The sequence below is a fragment of the Muscardinus avellanarius genome (genome assembly GCF_963383645.1).
Source record: "Muscardinus avellanarius genome assembly, chromosome: 1".
In the NCBI taxonomy this organism is placed as follows: Eukaryota; Metazoa; Chordata; class Mammalia; order Rodentia; family Gliridae; genus Muscardinus; species Muscardinus avellanarius.
In genome coordinates, this window is record NC_137786.1 from 165,659,688 (window position 1) to 165,680,884 (window position 21,197).

Here is a 21,197-nt window from a genome sequence, read left to right on the forward strand (position 1 = left end):
TTTGAATCTACTTTCTATGGGTTTGCCTATTATGGATAATTTATATAAACAATCATATCATGTATAGCCTTTTGTGTCTGGCTTCTTTCATTTAGCATTATATATTTAAGCTGTAGTATCCATGTTGTATATATCAGGATGGTACAGTACTCCTTTTTTTTGGCTATTAGGTGTAATGTTATTAATGTTATTGTACAAAATTTTTACTTCTCTTGGATAGATATCTATGAGTAGAATTTCTGAACCATATGGTAACTCTTATGTTTAGCATTTTGAGGAATTGCCAAACTGTCTTTCAAAGCAATTAGATCATCTTACATTTCCAACAGCAACGTGTAAGAGTTCCAATTTCTTCATATTCTCGCCAAAACTTGTTCTTTTCTTTGTTTGTTTTGTTTAATTGTAGCCTTCTTACAGAGTATGAAGTAGTATTTTGTGATTTTTTGGTTTGGATTTTCCTTATGGCTAACAATAGCATCTTGTGTGATAACAACATTATGTGATTATTGGCCATTTATAGATCTTCTTTGAAAAAATGTTTCTTCAAATTACTTATTTCTAAATTGGGTTATTTGTTTTTTATTGTTGAGTTATGTTTTTTTTAAAATAATATTTCCTTTTGGCCGGGCATGGTGGCGTACGCTTGTAATCCCCTCACTTGGGAGGCAGAGACAGGAGGATCGCGCAGGTTTGAAACCAGCCCCTCACGCTGGCTTAGGAGACCCTGTTTCAAAATAAAAAAATGTAAAAATAGGTCTGGGAGTGTAGCCCGGAGGTAGAAGGGCTTCCAGGAACCCCAGTACCACCAAAAAAAAAAAAAAAAAAAAAAAAAAATATATATATATATTTCCTCTTAACTGTTTTCTCTGGTTTCATTTACCCTTGGTCAACTGCAGGTTGAAAATATTCAATAGAAAACTTTTAAAATAAACAATTTATAAGTTATAAATTGTGCACTGTTTTGAGCTGCTTTATGAAATTCTGTACTGTCTTGCTCTGTCTTGGTGTATAAGTCATCCCTTTGTCTAGTGTACCCATGCTCTGTATGTTATCTACTTCTAATTACCAGTAGTCACATACAGGGTATTTAGTACTATGTGCCACTTCAGACATCCAGTGGGCATCTTGGAACTTATCCTGCATGGGTAAGAGGGAACTACTATGATTTGCAAGTACTTTTTCTACTAACTGTAGCTTGTTTTTTCATTGACATGATGGTGTCCTTTGAAGAACAAAAGTTTTTTTATTTTGAGTAAGTTTAGTTTATCAGTTTTTTTTTGATTGCTTGTTTTTTTGGCATCATGTAAAAAAAAAAAACCCAACACTGTTTAATACAAAGTCATAAATAATTTATAACTCTTACATCTAGGCTTCTGGTTTATTTTGGAATAATTTTTGTATATGGTATGAGGCATAGGTCTGTCTAAATTCATTTTTTTTTTTTGTATATGGATATCTAGCTGTCCAAAGACGATATTATGGAAAGATTATTTCTTTCTTGTTGGGTAGTTTACTATCATTCATCATTGAAAATTGGCCATGAATGTAAAGATTTATTTCTGGATTCTCAGTTCTGTTCTGTATATATCTATCCTCAATTTCTTGGCACAAATACAAAACCTTTTTACTGTATTAATATGTGATGTTATGATTGAGAAGTCTTGACTAAGCTCTGCTATATAATGGTGGATATATTAACAGTAATTACCTATTGGAATGACCGTGAGAAAGTAGATATATATTGTTTCGCACATTAAAAACACTCAACAAGCAAACTTTTTATGTATTTGGAAAAAAAATAGGATTATAAATATTTTCCCAGTTTTTAAAAACATTTTTAAAAGTTTCAAAATCTTATGTGATCAAACTTTATTCTCATAGATTTTACTTTAAAAATTTTTTATGGTACTAGAGATTGAACCAGGGGAACTCTACCTCCGAGCTACGCCCCCAGCCCTATTTTATTTTTTTATTTTGAAACAGGGTCTTACTAAATTGCTGAGGGGCTTGCTAAATTGCAGAGACTGGATGTGAACCAGTGATCCTCTTATTTCAGCCTTCCAAGTACTGGGATTATAGGTGTGTACTACCATGCCTAGCTGGCGTGTGTGTGTGTGTGTGTGTGTGTGTGTGTGTGCGCGCGCGCGCGTGTATTTTACTGGGAATTAAACACAGAAGCATTCTACCTTCGAGTATATTCCCATCCCAATTTCATTTCTTATTTTAAAACAGGGCCTTACTAGATTGATGAGAGTCTCACTACTTGCTGAGGCTGTCCTTGAACCTGTGATTCTTCTGTCTCAAGTACTGGGATTACAGATGTACACCACTACACCAGCTCTTGCTTTTATATTTTTAAGCAAGCTCAGAGAAAACCTTTTTGCCCCAATATAATCATATTTTCATTAGATATATTTGTGGATTAGTATTTAATATTTTAATGTTTGATCCGCTTTTAAATGAGATAGGTCAACTGTAGCTTTTTTTTTATTCACTTATTCATTCGTTTAAAAAAATTTTTTTTTTTGTGGTACTGGGTATTGAATCCAGGGGCATTCTACTTCTGAGCTCTATTTTATTTCTATTTTTAAAAATCTTTTATTGGTGCATGTAGTCATACATCTTAATGGGGTACAAGATGGTAGAGGCATACATGCACGCGTCACTTATTTAGCCCTTCCCCAATTCCCACTTCATTGCCCCCTTCCCTCCTTCTCATGTTTGGCTTACTGGTTGACTTTGATATGTTTATGAATGTGCGTCATGTACATTAGGGAATTTCCCTCTTTTCCCCTTCCCATACCCCTCAGTTAGGGTCTTACTAGATTGAGTCTCACTATTTGCTAAAGGTAACCTTGAACCTGTGGTTCTCTTGTCTCAGCCTCCTAAGAATTGGGATTACAGGTGTGCCCCACAATGCTCAGCTTCAAAAGTAGCTTTTAAAATAAAAACATAGAGCCAGGCGTGGTGGTGTATGCTTGTAATCCCAGCATTCTTGTAATCCCAGCCAGCATTCGGGAGGCGGAGACCAAAGGATTGTGGTTCACGGACAGCCCCAGCTACTTAGCGAGGCCCTTCACAACTCAGTGAGACCCTGTTTCAAAACTGAAAAGACTAAAAAATAGGGCTGGAGGTGTAGTTAGGAGGTATAATGCCCTAGCATTATACCTCCTAACTACACCTGGGGATAGGTTCCATCCCCAGCACTGCAAAGTAAATAAATAAATAACACAGGCTATTCAGAAATCAAAATGCATTACCCAGAAAAAAATGGTTGAATGGCTTTTCACTCATATATACTTCCTTTTTTCTGTAAAGCCCCCTCTTCAGGAAACTCTGAGTCACTCAGCAATTAATTCAAATATTGTTTCTTTGAGATAATTTTCTATTGTGAGATAATGTATGACACTGTCACTTCTATGAGGAAAGTATAATCTTACTCATATTTATAGCCTTAGAACTTGTTATGACTTGTGTCTAAACATAGATGTTAATAGTTTCACAGAGATGGCTAGATGAGTTTATAAACAGTACATGAAATGGATCTATATATTATGGATCCAATCAGTTGCCTATAAGTATCTTTTCAGTTGTTAAACATTAGTCACTTTAATTTTTTGTTTAACATTCTATATTTTAGTAGTATTAACTCACTATGTTAAATTATCTTGTGTTCTGAATTGGTAGGTTCCAAAGTGACAATAAATTGTTGTATAAGCAAAAGAAAGAATAATCCAAGTATATAGTCTGTGAATAGGCCATGGGAAGCAAACTTTTAACCCACCATGTTTTTATATTTGGGAAGCAAGTATCTGAATTTAATTAGAATCCTTTTATGATGAAGTACAAAAACTTGTATTTTGCATGGAGTATGAAGGCATAAGTTTAGTCTTACATATCCATACATTTGGGTTTGTAAAGCATTTGAGTTTCTTTGAACTTTGATATGAGCCAATGATAAGATGTTTCGTACTTGAGCAATTGAAAAGTTTTTTTGGGAGGTGAGAGGGGAAGGAATAAAAACAAATTTCCCTAAATTTTTGGCGTAAGACACTGAGATGGCACCTTTTAATGGGAAGATTTGGGGGATGTTAATGAACAATTAAGGGTATGTTGATAAACAATTAAGAATTTTGATTGAGGCTGGGCATGGTGGCACACAGTTGTGATTCCAGTACTTGGGAGGCTGACAGGAGGCTTGAAGGTTTGTGGCTAGCCTCGGTAACTTAGTGAGCCCTCCACAACTTATGAGATGCTGTTTCAAAATAAAGAGTTAAAAATTGGGTTGGGGTTAGCTTAGAGGTATAATGTCTCAGGGTTCAATTCCCAGTATTGCAAAAAAACAAACAAAAAAAAAACCCCAAAACCCCAGAAACCTCCTTTTTTCTTTTTTCATTTGAAAATGCTAGTTTTGAAATGTTTTTGAGTTTTTTTTTTCCTTTTCTTTTTTTTGCGGGTCTGGGGATGGAACCCGTGGACTTTCAACCACTGAGCTACATTCCCTGCTCTATTTTTTATTCTTTATTTTGAAACAGGGTATCACTAAGTTGTGGATGGCCTAACTAAGTAGCTGAGGCTGTCTGCGGACCAGGATCCTCCGGTCTCAGCCTCCCGAGTGCTGGGATTACAAGTGTGTACCACTATGCCCAGCAATATTTGTGATTTAAACAAGCTAAAATATCAAGTAGGCGTACTAATGTGGAACTTGGGAATTGTGGTCTGGAAATATAAGCTTGTTAATAGCATTTTGGTAATTTTGGCCTTGGGAATGACATAACCTGGAGTTATATAAATACAGAATGAGAAGAGAGGTTTCAGAAATACTTTAAGCTACACTAACATCTGTAGAGAATGAGGAGCCAACAGATGAGACTGAAACAAATGATAGTGAGGTAAGAAGAAAGAGAGGAAAGAGAGAGGGATAGTGGGTGGCATGAAAATGTTTCAAGAATGAGAGAAACTTTGGAATGAGGCTGAGAAGTCTAGTTAGGTGAGGTTTAGAAAGTACCTATTATAGGGGAGCTGGGGATATAGCTCAGTGATAGAGCGCTTGCCTAGCACATGAGAGGCCTCTTGTTCAGTCCCACCAAAAAAAGAAAAAAGTACCAATTGAAGAGTCAACACAGAACTTTTACATGAACTAGAGAGATTTAACTGGAATGGTAAAAATGGAACATATATGTTGTTGTTGTTGTTGTTGTTGTTATTGTGGTGCTAGGGAGTGAACTCTGGGCATTCTGCCTCTGAGCTACACCCCTAGCCCTAATTTTAAATTTTTTTATTTGGAAACAGGGTCTTACTAAGTTGCTATAGATCCTCACTAAGTTGTGAGGCTGTCTTTGAACCTGGTATCTTCCTGTTTCGGTCTCCCAACTACAGGGATTACAGGTGTGTACCACTACACCTGGCTTATATGTGTTTAAAGAATGGCAGTCTCAGAGCTTTTTCTTGCTTGATCATGGGAGTAATCTGGTTAAAAAAAAAAAAAAAAAAAACCAAGAAACAAAAAGCCCCAAAAGGTTAATGAGCTGTAGTGGCCACTTGATACATGGGCTAATTAAATTTAAATTGATTGATTACAGTGAAATAAAATAATTCAGTTCTTTATTTGCATCAGCGACATTTCAGCTGTCCAGTAGCCATGTATGGCTAGTTTGTCTACCATACTGAATTATGTAAATATAGAAATTTTTATTTTTCTGGTACTAGGGATGAAACCCAGGGGCATTCTGTCTCTGAGCAGTACCCACAGCCCTATTTTTTATTCTTCATTTTGAAACAGGGTCTCACTAAGTAGCTGAGGCCAGATGAGAACTGCGATCCTCCTGTCTCAGCCTCCCAAAAATATAGAACATTTTCAAAATCACAGTTCTGTTGAATGGAGCTATGGTAGAGGACAACCAAAGGCTTGTGAGAGAATGAGATACAGAAGACCTGTATAAGTAGTATTTCTGTTTTATAGGAAAAGACAGACCTCTTCCATTGTAATAGGAGATGTAGTTTATGTTCCAAAAGGACCAATCTCTTTTTGTTGTTTTCTATTTTTTTTTCTTCTTGTGGTACTGGAGATTGAATTCAGGAACATTCTACATCCAGGCTACACTCCCCCAGCCCTATTTTATTCTTTATTTTGAAACAGGGTCTTACTAAGTTGTGGAGGGTCTCACAATTTGCTGAGGCTGGTTGAGAACCTGCTATCCTCCTTTCTCAGCCTCCCAAGTACTGGGATTACAAACGTGTACCACCACACGTGGCTTATTTTCTGTTTCTGAATGAAGTATTTTGGGAGTATGAACAGACAAGAGATAGAGAAGTAGGAAAAGGAAATTTGGAGATACAAGTTACTCACTAAAGAAAGCTAAGGATTGCTGGCAATGTGAAATACCTATTTGAGGTTGATCATCATGAATCAATTTTGCCAGACTGTCCAGTTGAGTGATTTTCTTTAATAGCACTCAGTTATGTATGTACATATGGATGAGTTAAGTGTTTGCTCAGCCAGGATTGTGAATTTGCCAGACAACTAAAAGGGAAGAAGAGAAGGTAATAAAGGGGGAGGTTAAAATTAAGGATATTTTTGTAAGGGACTGCTTATAACTATGAATTTGTGTGTGTGTGTGTGTGTGTGGTACTGGGGATGGAACCCTTCTACTTCCGGGGTACACTCCTAGACCTATTTTTGATATTTTTTATTTGGAAACAGAGTCTCTTAAGCCAGCCTTGGACCTGCACGATCCTCCTGTCTCCGCCTCCCAAGCGTGGGAATTACAAGCGTGCACCACCACGCCCGGCATGATCTGTGAAATTCTAAGCTAGATGAAGAAAGAATAAATGAAAAGGAATCAATGTGGGTAGTGATGGAGTTAATACTTTAAGGATTTTGTTTAGGCCAAATAATTTTTGCCTTAGGGATACTTGACCTAAGTAGCTGGAAGGTTAAAAAGTTATTGTCCTATAATAAAGTGTCTAAGTTTTGTCATTTATTCATTTGGGACCTAAGTGGTGGAACAGTGTGTCAAGGGAGTCAGTAAGGTTTGTTTGTTTGTTTGTTTGTTTGTTTGTTTGTTTGTTTTGCAGTAGTAGGGATGGAACCCAGAGACATTCTACCTCCAAGCCACCCCCCCCCCCGTCCTATTTTTTATTCTTTATTTTGAAACAGGGTCTCACTGAGTTGCAAAGGGCCTCACTAAGTAGCTGAGGCTGTCCTTGAACCACGATCCTTCTGTCTCAGCCTCCCAATGCTACAAGCATGTGCCACCACGCCTGGACTAAAGTTTGGACCTTACTATGGGAAAAGAGGATCCTATAAAGAGGATTGAGATAAAGTTATTGGCCTGGTTGTTCATGTAGATGTTGAGGTTAAACAAGAAAGACTGAGCTAATGTTCAAGTCTTCTGTAATGACAAAATGACTGGAGGTTTAAAAATGTCTTCAGCAAGAAAAGAGGGAGAATTATAAAAGAGACCTGATGGTGACTAATAAGAGTTTGATCATTATGAAAATAAAGGCTTGCTTCTGAGCACGGTTGATCCCAGTACTTTAGAGACTGAGATCAGAGAATCTCATGTTCAAAGCCAGCATGCTGTAACTCACTGAGGCCTTGTTTCAGTATAAAAAATAAATATATTAAATATATATTTTATTTTATTTATATATTTACTTATTTAGTTATTTTATTAATAAAATAAATGTTTATTTTATTTATATATTTTTATTAAAAATAAATATAAAAAATAAAGTAAGGCTGGAAGTTGAGCTCAGTGGTAGAACTGCCTATCAGTTCAATCCCCAGTACCACCAAAAGGAAAAAACAAAAGGCTTGGTATCCTCATTCCAAACTGAGACAGCTTGTATCAAACAGTATAGTTTCCTACTTTAGAAGAAATAGCTCTAAACACTTCATGGGTTAATGTAACTTTTACTACTTAGTTATAGCTATGGTAAAGCAATGCAATGTTTGTTAAACTCTTTTGCATCCTGCAAAGTATTGTTTTTGCTTTTCATAGCACAATTGTTTATTCTGGCATCTGTGTTGTGATTGATTAGATTTTAATTATAATTTTCTGTATTACAAGCCATTGCTATTTGAGTCATAAATAAATACTTTAAAACCAACATTTAAGCTCAACCCCTAACTATAATGTTTGTTAAGTGACTTGAGGCAAATGATTTTTTTGTCACTTTTCTCAATTGGTAAATCTCCTTTTACACATATGGTGGTTGTAAAGATGGTATGATTTCCTCATGTGAGAAGTACACTATTGCCCTGGTTGTACAACATGAACTTTTGCTCTTATGACTCATGCTTTACATCTTGTTCTTTTTCTTTTGGTTTTAAATGAACACAATGATATTGGATATGTAGAGTTGTCTGATTTTTGCTTTTGCTTTTTTGATACATGGTCTTGCTTGAGGATTTAAGTTTTTTTTTTTTGTTTGTTTGTTTTTTGGGTGGTACTGGGGTTCCTGGAAGCCCTTCTACCTCCGGGCTACACTCCCAGACCTATTTTTATATTTTTATTTGGAAACAGGGTCTCCTAAGCCAGCGCAGGGCTGGCTTCGAACCTGTGCGATTCTCCTGTCTCTGCCTCCCAAGTATGGGGATTACAAGCGTGCACCACCATGCCCAGCAAGGATTTAAGTTTAATAATGACTTAAAAGCCAGGCGTGGTGGCACACGTTTGTAATCCCTGCACTTGGGAGGCTGAGACAGGAGGATCACACAGGTTCAAAGCCAGCCTCAGCTACTTAGTGAGGCTCTCAGCAACTTAGTGAGACCCTGTTTCCAAATAAAATATAAAATAGGGCTGGGAGTATTGCCTGGAGGTAGAAAGCCTCTGGGTTCTATTCCCAGTACCACACACACACACACACACACACACACACACACACACACACACGGGAAAAAAATACATGACATGTCATAATAACTTCACCCTCCATTTAAGTGTAGAACCATATGGAAGTTTGAAATGTAAATATAATAGCAAATTCATCTGTTTTTCTTTTAACATAGGGCTGATGGAGTTATGAGAACAATGAATACAGAAAAACTCTTAAAAACTGTTCCAATTATTCAAAATCAAATGGATGCACTACTTGATTTTAATGTAAGTTGATTATATTTTTAATTTAAGATATAAAAATATAGATCATTATATATATCTATGTGTGTGTAATTGAGGATTGAACTCAGGGCCATTCTACCTCTGAGTTACACCCCTAGCCCCATTTTATTTTTATTTTGAAATAGGGTCTACCTAAGTTGATGACTTTTCACTACTTGCTGAGGCTGTCCTTGAACCTGTGATCTTCCTGTCTCAGCCTCCAAGTACTGGGATTACAAGTGTGAGACACCAGGCCCTGCAACCAATCAGTTCTTATTTTCAAGTTTTCACAGACTTAGGTTTTCACACAATAATAGCCCATTTGCTTAAAGATTTTCTGTGTGATTCATACTCAAATTGCTTTTCATTTTTATGGTTTAGATTTATTCTGATTTCTTAGATGCTTTTTTCTCTAGATACAGAATTTTAGGAAATAGAAGCTAAATAAAGTGGTGGAGAAAGGCAAAGGAAATTATCTGAAAAAATACTTTTTTGGTAATGACTTTTACATTTAAAAAAAAGTATAGCACTGGGTGTGGTGGCACATGCTTGTAATCCCAGCATTTGGGAGGCTGAGACAGGAGGATAACAGTTTGCGGATAGCCTCAGCTACTTCGTGAGGCCCTTTGCAATTCAGTGAGACCCTGTTTCAAAATAAAGAGTAAAAAACAAAAATAGGGCTGGGGTGAAACTGTAAAGTAGAATGCCCCTGGTTCCATCCCTAGAACCACACACACACACAAAAAGGAATTTAAATAAAGTATAGCGATTTTGTTTTTGAACATTTATCTTAATGTCTCCTTTATGTTTATTATATAGGATTCAAAATAAGAATTAGTCAGAAATAAAGGGAAGTTCAATAGCATTTATAATAGTTTTATGTATCACCCAAGGGCATTGTATTCTCTCATTTTTATTTTAATGACCATTATTTGAACCAAGTTGCCAGCATTGGCATTTGTACTGTTTTAGAAGTTAACATTCTCCCTCCCCTTTTCCTCTCTCTTTGCCTCTCACTTTTTGGCATGTATCTTAAGACATCATTTAAGACCAAGTTAGTGAATGGGATGTGAAATTTCATGATGAAATTGATTTTTCCTTTGGCATGTGCTATTAATTACTGGTCTTAAAGCTTCTTTAAGTAGAAAGCTAGCCTGCTTTGTTCTTTCTCTGCTGTATCTCCTTGCCTAGTAATGTATAGTACATAGTAAATATTGGAAAAATGAAGCTTGTGTATATTTCATAGACTAGAATAGGGTTATCAAACTATAGCCCACTATCTGTTTTTGTATGGCATTACAACCTAAAAATTGTTTTTGTTTTGTTTTGTTTTGTTTTGTGGTACTAGGGATTGAACCCCAGGGGCATTCTACCTCTGAATTACACCCCCAGCCTTATTTTTTATTCTCCCCCCACCCTTTTTTTTGCGGCACTAAGGATGGAACCCAGGGGCATTCTACCTCTGAGCTACACTCCCAGCCCAATTTTTTATTCTTTATTTTGAAACAGAGTCTCATCGAGTTGCAAAGGGCCTCACTAAGTAGCTGAGGCTGTCCTCGAACCGTGATCCTCCTGTCTCAGCCTCCCAAGTACTGAGATGACTTGTATGTGCCACTACACCTGGCTATTTTTATGTTTTCAAATAGTTGGAAAAATTTTAAAGACTATCTTGTAGCGGGATGGGGTGGTACATGACTGTAATCACAGGTCTCAGGAGGATCTCAGGTTCAAGGACAACCTCCTTAACTTAGCAAGGCCCTTAGCAACTTAGTGAGACCAATAGCAACTTAGTGAAACCAATAGGACTAGGGTTGTACCTCAGAAGTAAAATGCCCCTGGGTTCAATCTCCAGTACTCCCCCCCCCAAAAAAAATTGTAATAGGTGAAAATTGTATGAAATTTAAACTTTAGTGTCCATAACCGTATTTACTGGAACATTGGCAGCCTCATTGGTATACATACTCTCCATGGTTGGTTTCATGTTAAAATAGCAGCCTTGAGTAGTTGCAGCAGAGACTGGATGGTTCACAAAGACTAATATTCAGTAGCCCTTTACCAAAACAACAACAAAAACTTCCCAACTCCTTTTCTAGAAGACATAGGAGATTGACATAATTATGGGACATTATATTGAGAGACTCAGAAGGCCCAACCATAAATTTTTTATATATAACAATATTATATGTATAACTATATTTCTATATATGTTATAGACATTATAACTATATTATTAGATATCTACTTTTAATGTCTGTTATTATATCTCATTATATGCAATGACTTACTGGTTTATCCTTTTGATTAATTCCTTGAGTTAAAACTAAAAATATTCTATTTTTGATAAACTACTGCTTTTTTGTTGCAATTGAATAATAATAATCAGCATTATTTAAATGTGTTTATATGCCAGTATTAGGCTCTTTTCAATCATTACATTATTTATTTCTCCTGGTGACAATAAAAGGTTTAGTTAGTAATGATGGGGAAAGATATACTTACACATAACACACACATACACACTCACACCTTCTGCCTACCTTTAACCTTAACTCAGTGCCTTGGTAGTTGTAGTATTTAATAGATACTTACTGATAAAATCTTTCATGAGTCAAAATAAATTTCTACCTAAAAATAGGCTTTATATTTTGCTGCTAGAGGTATTTAATGTTGTAATATATGAATATTTAGAAAACTCTGGAGATGTAGTCTAAAATTTCATTAGCTCAAGATATGTTTCCCAACTAAATAAATCTAATTCTTGCTAAAATTTTGGTAAAAATTGGTTTGTAACTCTTAGTTGCAATAAGTCTGAAAGTTTATATATATTAGGATGTATTTCAGAAAGTAAATACACATTTTTCTCTAATATACCTACATGCCAGATTTTACTACATTTTATTTTGAAGGAAATCTCTGTCATTGTCATTGAAATCTTAAGATTAGCTAATTTTATTTTCCATTTTTCCCCAGGTTAATAGCAATGAACTTACAAATGGAGTAATAAATGCTGCCTTTATGCTCCTATTCAAAGATGCCATTAGACTATTTGCAGCATACAATGAAGGAATTATTAATCTGTTGGGTAAATACTGCTGTAGCCTTCATAATGTTTTGTTATGTCATATGGATAAATAATATTCACTGACTTAAAACTGCCTAAAATTTATTGAGGGAGATGGTGTGTGTGTGTGTGTGTGCGCGCGCGCGCGCTCTCGCGTTGCTGGAGATTTAATCCAGGGGCATTCTACCTCCATGCTTCAATTCCCAGCCCGATTCGATATTTTATTCTATATTTTGAAACAGGGTCTCACTAAGTTGTTGAAGGCTTCACTAATTCTTTGAGGCTGACCCCAAACCTGTGATCTTTCTATTTTAGCCTCCCAAGTATAGGGATTGTAGGTATGTGCCATCATGCTCAGCTTTCAGATGCCAAATATTTTTATTCTAGTGTGCAGGTTTTCTCCCCATCCCAACCCCCTTTAGAAAGTACTTACTAAAACTTGGTTTTGAGAGAGCAGGATACTTCAGATTTATTCAGAGATGATTTAATCCACAAGTTTAGGGAAATTGGGCTTATTTTTCTTTCTCCTTTTTTTTGGTACCAGGAATTGAACCCTTGAACATTCTATCTCTAAGCTATACCCTCAGCCCTATTTAATTTCTATTTTGAAACAGGGTCTTGCTAGGTTGATGAGAGTCATTACTTGCTGAGGCTGTCCTTGAACCTGCAATTCTCCTATCTCAGTTTTCTAAGTACTGGTATTACAAGCATGTACCACCATACTTGGCTTCTTTATTTTTCATATGTGAAAAATGAAGCATTTTTAATAAAGCTCTGAAAAGCATAGTCTTTCCCCCTATGTTTGGTATAAATTAAGCTCTTTACTATTTTTTACATATAAATTTAAATGAGCTTTCCATCTGACATTTGAACATGGAAAAATTAGCATCTTAGTTTGTTAATAGTAATGTAGTATAACAAATATGTATATATATTTTCTGATACTGGGGATGGAACCCAGGGGCATTCTACTTTTGAGCTACTACCCCAGCCCTATTTTTATTCTTTATTTTGAAACATGGTCTCACTGAGTTGCAAAAGGCCTCACTAAGCAAACGGAGCAAAGTGTGACATGTACTTATGCAAATAGATATTTAGGAAATTTTGAGTGAAGAAATATTAGAGAACCAACTAGCAATATGAGTAAAAATCAAGTAATTTATTTTTTATATAATAGCACCAGATTTTCTTTAAATATCCAAGCTCACTTAACACTGATATTTAAAAAAAATTTTTTTTATTGGTGCATTATATTCATACAACTTATTGGGGTAAAAAACTTGTGTGTACAAACATGTACTCATCGCTGATTTAACCCCTACAACACTGATATTTTTATTGTAGGTAGTGCATGTCCTTGGAGAACCCTCTATGATCTTTTTGGATCTATTATATAAACCTTTCCATTTTTTTATTGTTACACTTTGATGATGTAAATAAAACTATTTTATACTTACTTTTGGCAGAAAAATATTTTGATATGAAAAAGAACCAGTGCAAAGAAGGTCTTGATATCTATAAGAAGTTCTTGACTAGGATGACGAGAATCTCAGAGTTTCTCAAAGTTGCAGAGGTAAATGTCTTTAAGGAACTATGCCTGTGTCCTGACTTGCTTTCTTATATATGTATGGATTTTGAGGAAATCACTCATTATCCAAATACAGAATTCTCTTCAATATGGCAAGGTGTATATATAAATATACTCAATCATATTAACATACTGTATTGAATTCTGTAATATGGTATAAATGTAATATATCGATTAAAATATATGCTATAGAACTAATTCAGTATGGGATATTAAAAAGTAAACTAATTTTAAGTTGTTTATTTCTATATAAAATAAAATAAGTGGAGTACAGTGATGTCTGTGGTTTATGTTCAGAATTAGCCATGCAGGTTCTGTCTGTTTACGGTGGTAGGAAATGTTTAGCATCAGTGCAAGATCCCTCTGTTTCATTGAGACCTACAACCAGAGCCACATAATTCAGAATGTTTTTTTCTCTACAGAAGTTAACTTTGTATATTTACCATTGGTTATAAAAAGTAGGTTATAATACAGTTTTTCAAATGTGTGCTTAAAATAATTTTCTGAAATGATCAGGGAAGGCAGTGTGTTAATGCTTGCAGCATTATCTTGTTAGCACAGAGGTGACTCTTAGGGTTTTGTGTTTTCTTTCTTTGCTCTCATAACTGCCATAGATGTCTCCCTAAGATAATTTGATGGCATCAAAGTCTGGTATTAGCAAGATAGTGATTTTAGGCTGTATTAATATAGTAGTACTTTATTCTGTAAAGGATAGAATAGGAAAGAATAGGATGACAAAGACCTTTGGGGAAAATAGCCTTGTTGATCATCTGTTTTATGATGCTCTCTGAAGTTTATTGTAGATTTAAAGATCTTTCACAGCCGGGCGTGGTGGCGCGTGCTTGTAATCCCCGTGCTTGGGAGGCTGAGACAGGAGGATCGCACAGGTTTTGAGCCAGCCTCAGCTACTTAGTGAGGCTCTCAGCAACTTAGTGAGACCCTTTTTCCAAATAAAGATCTTTTACAGAAATTAGTGATTTTTTTCCCTATTTCTTTAGGATCAGTCTTATGCTACAGACATAAGAAGGCATGATGTATGCCATAATTCTAGCAAGTTTCTAAAATAAGTTTTAATTTGTTGATCTTTCCCTTTGGCCTCTTCTGTTCTTATCTTTTGGTAGTTGTAGTTACTGACCTTTATCTCCACGTTTGCTGGATTTAGGTGAGGTGTGGGATAAACTCTAGTCTGTATGACCTAAGAAGTATGAAGGCCCAACCCCTCTCCCACAAACTGTAGAATATTTTGCCACAAGACTATCTTTGGCCTTGAAGTTTCATTGAGAGATCTTAGTTTTTAGTGTAAAGGCAAGAGAAACTACCTATTGAAATGGGCTTTGCAGGGTACAGATTTCTCAGCCAATGATGAGCTGTTAACATTTGAGAATGAATTAATTTGTCACATTTTCTACTGTTCCCATTCTGGGACCTGGAGAGGCTGCTTAGTAAATGAAACATAGCCATAGAAGGCAGTAATAATTTTTTTTTTTTAATTTGGGTTCTAGAAGTAGGATCAGTTATCTTTTTTGCTGGAAATTCACTAATGTTTGAACATTATGAAAGTATATTGTTTCATGGAGACAGTTATATCTTGGTTAGATGTCACTTGACATTTAAATAAAACCTGGCCTACTTGACTGACATAGGTTTGAAAAAGTGTTCTCTGTGTGGTGATTGTCAGAGAGAAAGACAAAGTTGATGTCATCAGGCTTATTTTTCCCCTGTATATATTCCAAGGAACTATTCACAGTTAGTTTCTCTCATTCTTGCCATAGTATTTTTTATCATATGACACATAAAAGAGATGAACTTTCCAGAATATGGCAGGGTAGTTTATATAGGTGTTTAGAAGGCATGAAGATGGTAACTTAATAGACTTATTGAATTTCTGACTCTGGCTCCCCAAATGTTAAAGTTTCTAGTCTTCAATAAATATATAAGCCACTGGCAACATTGAGTAATGTCTTTAGAAATTAAATATTTTAATGATTTTTTTTATTTTTAAATTTTTATTTTTATTATTTTTTTAATTTTTGCAGTTCTGGCGATGGAATCCAGGGGCATTTGACCTCTGAGCTATACCCCCTGCCCTATTTTTTATTCTTTTTAATTTGAAACAGGGTCTCACTAAATTGCGGAGGGCCTCACTAAGTAGCTGAGGCTATCCACTAACCACGATCCTCTGGTCTCAGTCTCCTGAATGCTGGGATTACAAGCGTGCGCCACCACACCTGGCTTTTATTGCCCTGATTTTTAAAGAAGTTTATTGATAGTGTATCATTTCCCCAAATTTTATATATAAAACATCTTTGTTATAATATCATCTCTTACACACAATATTTTTTTCTTACAGCAAGTTGGAATCGATAGAGGTGATATACCAGACCTTTCACAGGTAAGTATATTGTTAAAATATCACTTCACTATATAAAATGCTGAATAATCTATAATGCCTACTGTCAAGGAGATCTGTATAATTTTTCTTGACAGATTTTAACATTTTGATATATTGCTAACATCATCTTATTAAAATTATCACCCTACCATTTTTTAAATTTACCATTTCTTAATTTATTCCTTTCTTTTCTCCCTTATTAAAAAAAGAGGAAAACAAGACTTTGGGAACTGAAAGATACTTTACAAAATTTTCACTCTACTGTTGGTAGAGCATTATTTTAAGCTGGATTTACTTTTCCTGCTTTAAAAATTCTGCTTTAGTCAGGTATGGTGATGTGTCTCTAATTCTAGTACTTGCGAGGCTGAGACAGAGTAGGGCTCAGCAGTAGAATGCCCCTGGGTCCAAGCCCCAGAACCACAGAAACGACAACAACAAAAAACAAAAACCACTAAAAAGCAAAGTTCTGCTTTGGTTGTTTGACTCAGATGGCAGTATTAAGTAGGAAACTTCAAAATAAAGGGTAAAAGGAACGAATTTTAGGATGAAACTATTAGAGTTTAAGCCCTGGCTACAGTGAGCTGGCCTTTGGGGAAGTCACTCTCTGCTTCACTTACATCATCTGTAAAATATGGAATATTACAATATCTACCTCACATGGTAATTTGGGGATTAATGAACTAATACCTAATAAAATAGATATTTAAACAATTAATGTTAGCTATTATTTCTCTCATCTTCAAAATATTTCTAGGAAAGGAACTCATACTTCCAGTTTCTCTGGCTTACTCTCAGTGTTTTGTTTACAGAATGTTACGAAAGTACGTGGCATAAACTCATTATTATAACACTTATGTCAACTATGTCCTTAATAGGTGACATCTCTTTTCCTTGTTTCAAAGTGTGCCAGGTCATCTTTAAACACTTTATTATTTTTTTTATTGTGTTTCTTTGCACACATTCTGACTCATTACTCTGATCTTAAGGCTAAGAGTTATGCAGTAGATTTAGTTATGGGTTATATATAAGAAAGGAACTTATGCATATGACCTTGTGAAATAAATTATCTTCATTAAGATCAAACATAGTATTCTGAGCTAAATATGAGAATTGTTGCTGTATAAAATTATCTGAAAGCTTCAGTTCCCTATCTACCTCATTTTTTATGCCAATTTTCTCTATATATTTGTTTAAAAATCATCAGCCCCAGGCAATACATGGAAATTATAAGTTGTCATCATATACAACTGTAATATTTATAGCATTATAATTGGATAGGGTTGGCCAATCTTCATCCCTCCCTCCTCCTTTACTCATGATCTCTGAACAAAGAGAATAAGCCAGGCATTCTTTTAGCTCTTCAGAAGATTTCAAAAGTAAACTAAAATAACGCTATATTCACCTTAGTGAAGATGGTAATATAGAAGAGTGAAAATTGGAAATTATTTTGTCACATACTGCTCTTTTTAGTTGTAAAACATTACATTTCTTTAACTCTTTGTACTTCAGATTTGCTTTTTAAAGAATAGCCAGATATATTTAGAAGGGAATATATATATATATATATATATATATATATATATATAGTTTACATTACTTATCATAACGTAAAGGTTTAATATTTGTAAACCACATCTTAAACTTTCAGAAAAAAGTAAACTACTGTTTGAATGGGCACAGTTTAAACCTAAGATTTGATAGTGTAGTACTATAGTTAAATTACTGAGATTAAAGGTCACATTCGTTAGACCCTAATTTGGCTTCCTATATGTATCAGATATTATATAAGATAGCTTACACAGTGCTTATTTTTGAAATGTTAACCACAATCCTAAATGTCCTTATGATCACCTCTACTGCAAGCTCTTGACTACTAATTAGCAAACACTTTGGTGAGATCAGGGGAAATACATATATGTATAGCTGGTGCTACTTGTTTCATGGTTCTGCCATGGAGGTAGCTGCTCCAGGCAGCTACTGAAAAATTTTCTGTTGCACAAAATGATTATAGCCAAATCACCTATGATAATATGGAGAAAATTCTATTTAATAATAGAAATATGTAGGGTGTTTGGAGAGGAGGTAGTTTGACAATTCTCCTGGTCATCTGCAGCCTGTGTCCTTTTTTATTGAGGGTTTAAACAAAACAAATGGCAAAGAGGTCAGGACTTGAGTTTAGGGTTATAAGCTAAGTTTTGGGGAAAGGCTATCACAAGCTAGGATTAGGGTGTGGTGATCACAAAGTTTACAGAGTGGCAGGCATGGGCCAGGTTTAGGGAGTAGAAAGGTAAACATTTCAGGGAAAATAGGTCATTGAAGTCTACCTTGCTGTCTCATCTGATCCAAGGAAACTTGTCTACCTAGCTTGTACTAGGTACAGAGCTAAGCCATTCTGAAATGGTGACCTCATTACATGAGCTAAGATGGCTCCCAACACATGTGTTCTCAGTTCAATATAGAAGTCAGCCTTACAGTATATTTTATTTTAAATCGTTTTTTGCTAGATCTCCACAGTGCTAAGGTTTTATAGTGTTTAGAGAAAATACTGAGTGAAAGAAATAGTCAAAATCATAATTGGTAGAGAAATTAGCTAAGTGCTGCTGCTTCTAACTTCTTTTGGATCCTGTAGTAAAGAAACTATCTCAAATCTGGAGCATATTCCAGGTAAGTAAATGCCATCAATGCATTTGCTTTACTGAAGAGACTGAACAGCTCTTACTCTGCACAATGAAAGGTTTTCTTTTGAAAGAAATTGACTTTTTAAATAGTAGGTTGATATTTGACCAGTACCCAATAGTTTTAAACTAGTCTTCATTTAAAAAAATAATAGCAGGGGTAAATATCCATGTCAATTAGATTTGGTAAATGTAAACATTTGTGTAACCAGCATACCTTTTAAGATGCAGTTTCATCACTCTAAGTAGCTGAGGCTGGCTTCGAACCTGTGCAATCCTCCTGTCTCAGCCTCCCAAGCACGGGATTACAAGCGTGTGCCACCATGCCCGGCTATAGTTTCAATTTCTAATACAGGTTAGGCACCCCTAATCCAAAACCCCAAATACTCCAAAATCCAAAATAGTATCCACATAAACCTACAAGTAGAATATTCCACACCTGACTCTCATATGACAGGCCACACTAAAAGTATTGTATAAAATTACCTTTAGACTATATGTATCAGTTAGGACCCACTCCCAAGATACACACACACACACACACACACACACACACACACACACACACACACGCGTGCGCGCGCGCACCACACTAAAAGTATTATATAAAATTACTTTTAGACTATATGTATCAGTTAGGACCCATTCCCAAGACACACATACACACGCACACACCCTCACCCTCTGAGCATTTCAGATAAAGAATACTCAGTCTGAGCTGGGTGTGGTGGCTCACGCTTGTAATCCCCGCGCTTGGGAGGCTTAGATAGGAGGATCACTCAGGTTCAAAGCCAGCCTCAGCTACTTAGTGAGGCTCTCAGCAACTTAGTGAGATCCTGTTTCCAAATAAAATATAAAATAGGTCTGGGAGTATAGCTCGGAGGTAGAAAGCCCCTGGGTTCCATTCCTAGTACCACCAAAAAAAAGAGTGCTCAGTCTGTAACATAATTTTATTGGTTCTTAAACTTAATATAAATAAAATCAGTAGGCTGTACAAATTGTAGATGTATAATAAAAGGATAAACTCCGTTATCTCACCGTACTCTCATAATAGATCACTTTGGATACCAGATGTGTTAGAATTTTCCCCCATATACCAAAAAATGTAATTTTGTAAGCAGATACTTGCTGGGTGTCCCTATATCAATTCAGTTCAGTTTAATTTAGTTCAGTTTTGACATACTCTACCTTTAGATACTGTCATTCTATAGGCTACAGTTCCAAAATGCACCACCTACCCACACTTCAGTTTGATTAATATGCTAGAGTGACTCATAGAACTCAGGGAAACACATTTACTTGTTTATTATCAAAGGATATTACAAAGGATACAGCTGAAAAGATGCATGTGGGTAGGGATGGAGCTTCCTTCCATGACCTCTCCTGGCTTTCCATTTTCCAGGAAATCTCTATGTTGTTCTGCTATCCAGAAGCTCTCTGAACCTTTTCCTTTTGGGTTTTTATGGAGATTTCATTGTATGGCCATGATTGAAACATCACATTTGTAAGAAGTGTGATGAAACAAAAACGGTATGATCTGATGCTAATAGACTGAGTAGGGAAACACAGTCAGACCTGTCCAGATTCTCTCGGTAGGATTCCTTCCTCTAGTTATGAGTCAGAGTTGGGGATCTTATGATGTACTATCAGACAAGGTAGGTTAGCAAATTCCTTTATGACCATCTTCAAGACAGAAAAGAGGAGGAAGATTAGAGTATATTTTTTGTTTCTGTAATGGACCTTGGGGAAGAGAAATTCTAGTTTCTTTAGTCTGTCTTAGGATAAAAATGGAGCAAGTGAAAGGCAGGCAGAAGGGTATGCTTGTGTGTATGGAGGGGGTGACTGCTTCTTGAGGCCTGAAGTACCCCATTGTTATTTTAGTCACTTAGGAAATTACAAGGACTGAGTTAAAGCCAGAAACCATGGACAAAATAAAAATATTTATGTATCATGACATTGCATAAGTATTTACTCTGGGCTCTTTTGCCTATCATTGTTGGTGGGGCTTTTTGGCTTTTTCAGAGGAGATTTTTTTTTTTTTTTTTTTGGTTTTTGATAATAGTATTGGGAATTGAATGCAGGGACACTTTACAACTGAGCTATACCCTCAGGCATTTTTATTTTTAAATACCTCTCCCTAAATTGCTAAGGCTGGCCTTGAATTTTTAATCCTGTCTCTACCTCCCAAATGCTGGGATTACAGGCCTGCACCACTGGGCCCAGTTTGTCATTGTGTTTTGAGATCTGTTCATATTGTCAAATATACTATTAGCTTGGCGTGATGGCACATGTTTTTAATCTCAGTACTTTGGAGGCTGAGACAGGAGGGTTGCAGGTTCTCAGCCAGCCTCAACAAATTGGTGATGCCTCTGTA

At 35.8% G+C, this 21,197-nt stretch overlaps 1 protein-coding gene across 4 annotated transcripts in view; it reads left to right on the top strand.

Moving 5' to 3' along the window:
- Positions 1 to 21,197, top strand: part of PICALM (phosphatidylinositol binding clathrin assembly protein) — a gene marked incomplete at both ends in the record, with an annotated part of 106,847 nt that overhangs the window by 46,206 nt on the left and 39,444 nt on the right. For all 4 annotated transcript variants that reach the window (XM_080703222.1, XM_080703223.1, XM_080703225.1 and 1 more), the window contains 4 exons: positions 9,017 to 9,110; positions 12,078 to 12,189; positions 13,635 to 13,741; positions 16,107 to 16,148. In XM_080703222.1, the coding sequence (XP_080559348.1) occupies positions 9,017 to 9,110; positions 12,078 to 12,189; positions 13,635 to 13,741; positions 16,107 to 16,148 (355 nt within the window). The remainder of the gene's footprint in view (positions 1 to 9,016; positions 9,111 to 12,077; positions 12,190 to 13,634; positions 13,742 to 16,106; positions 16,149 to 21,197) is intronic.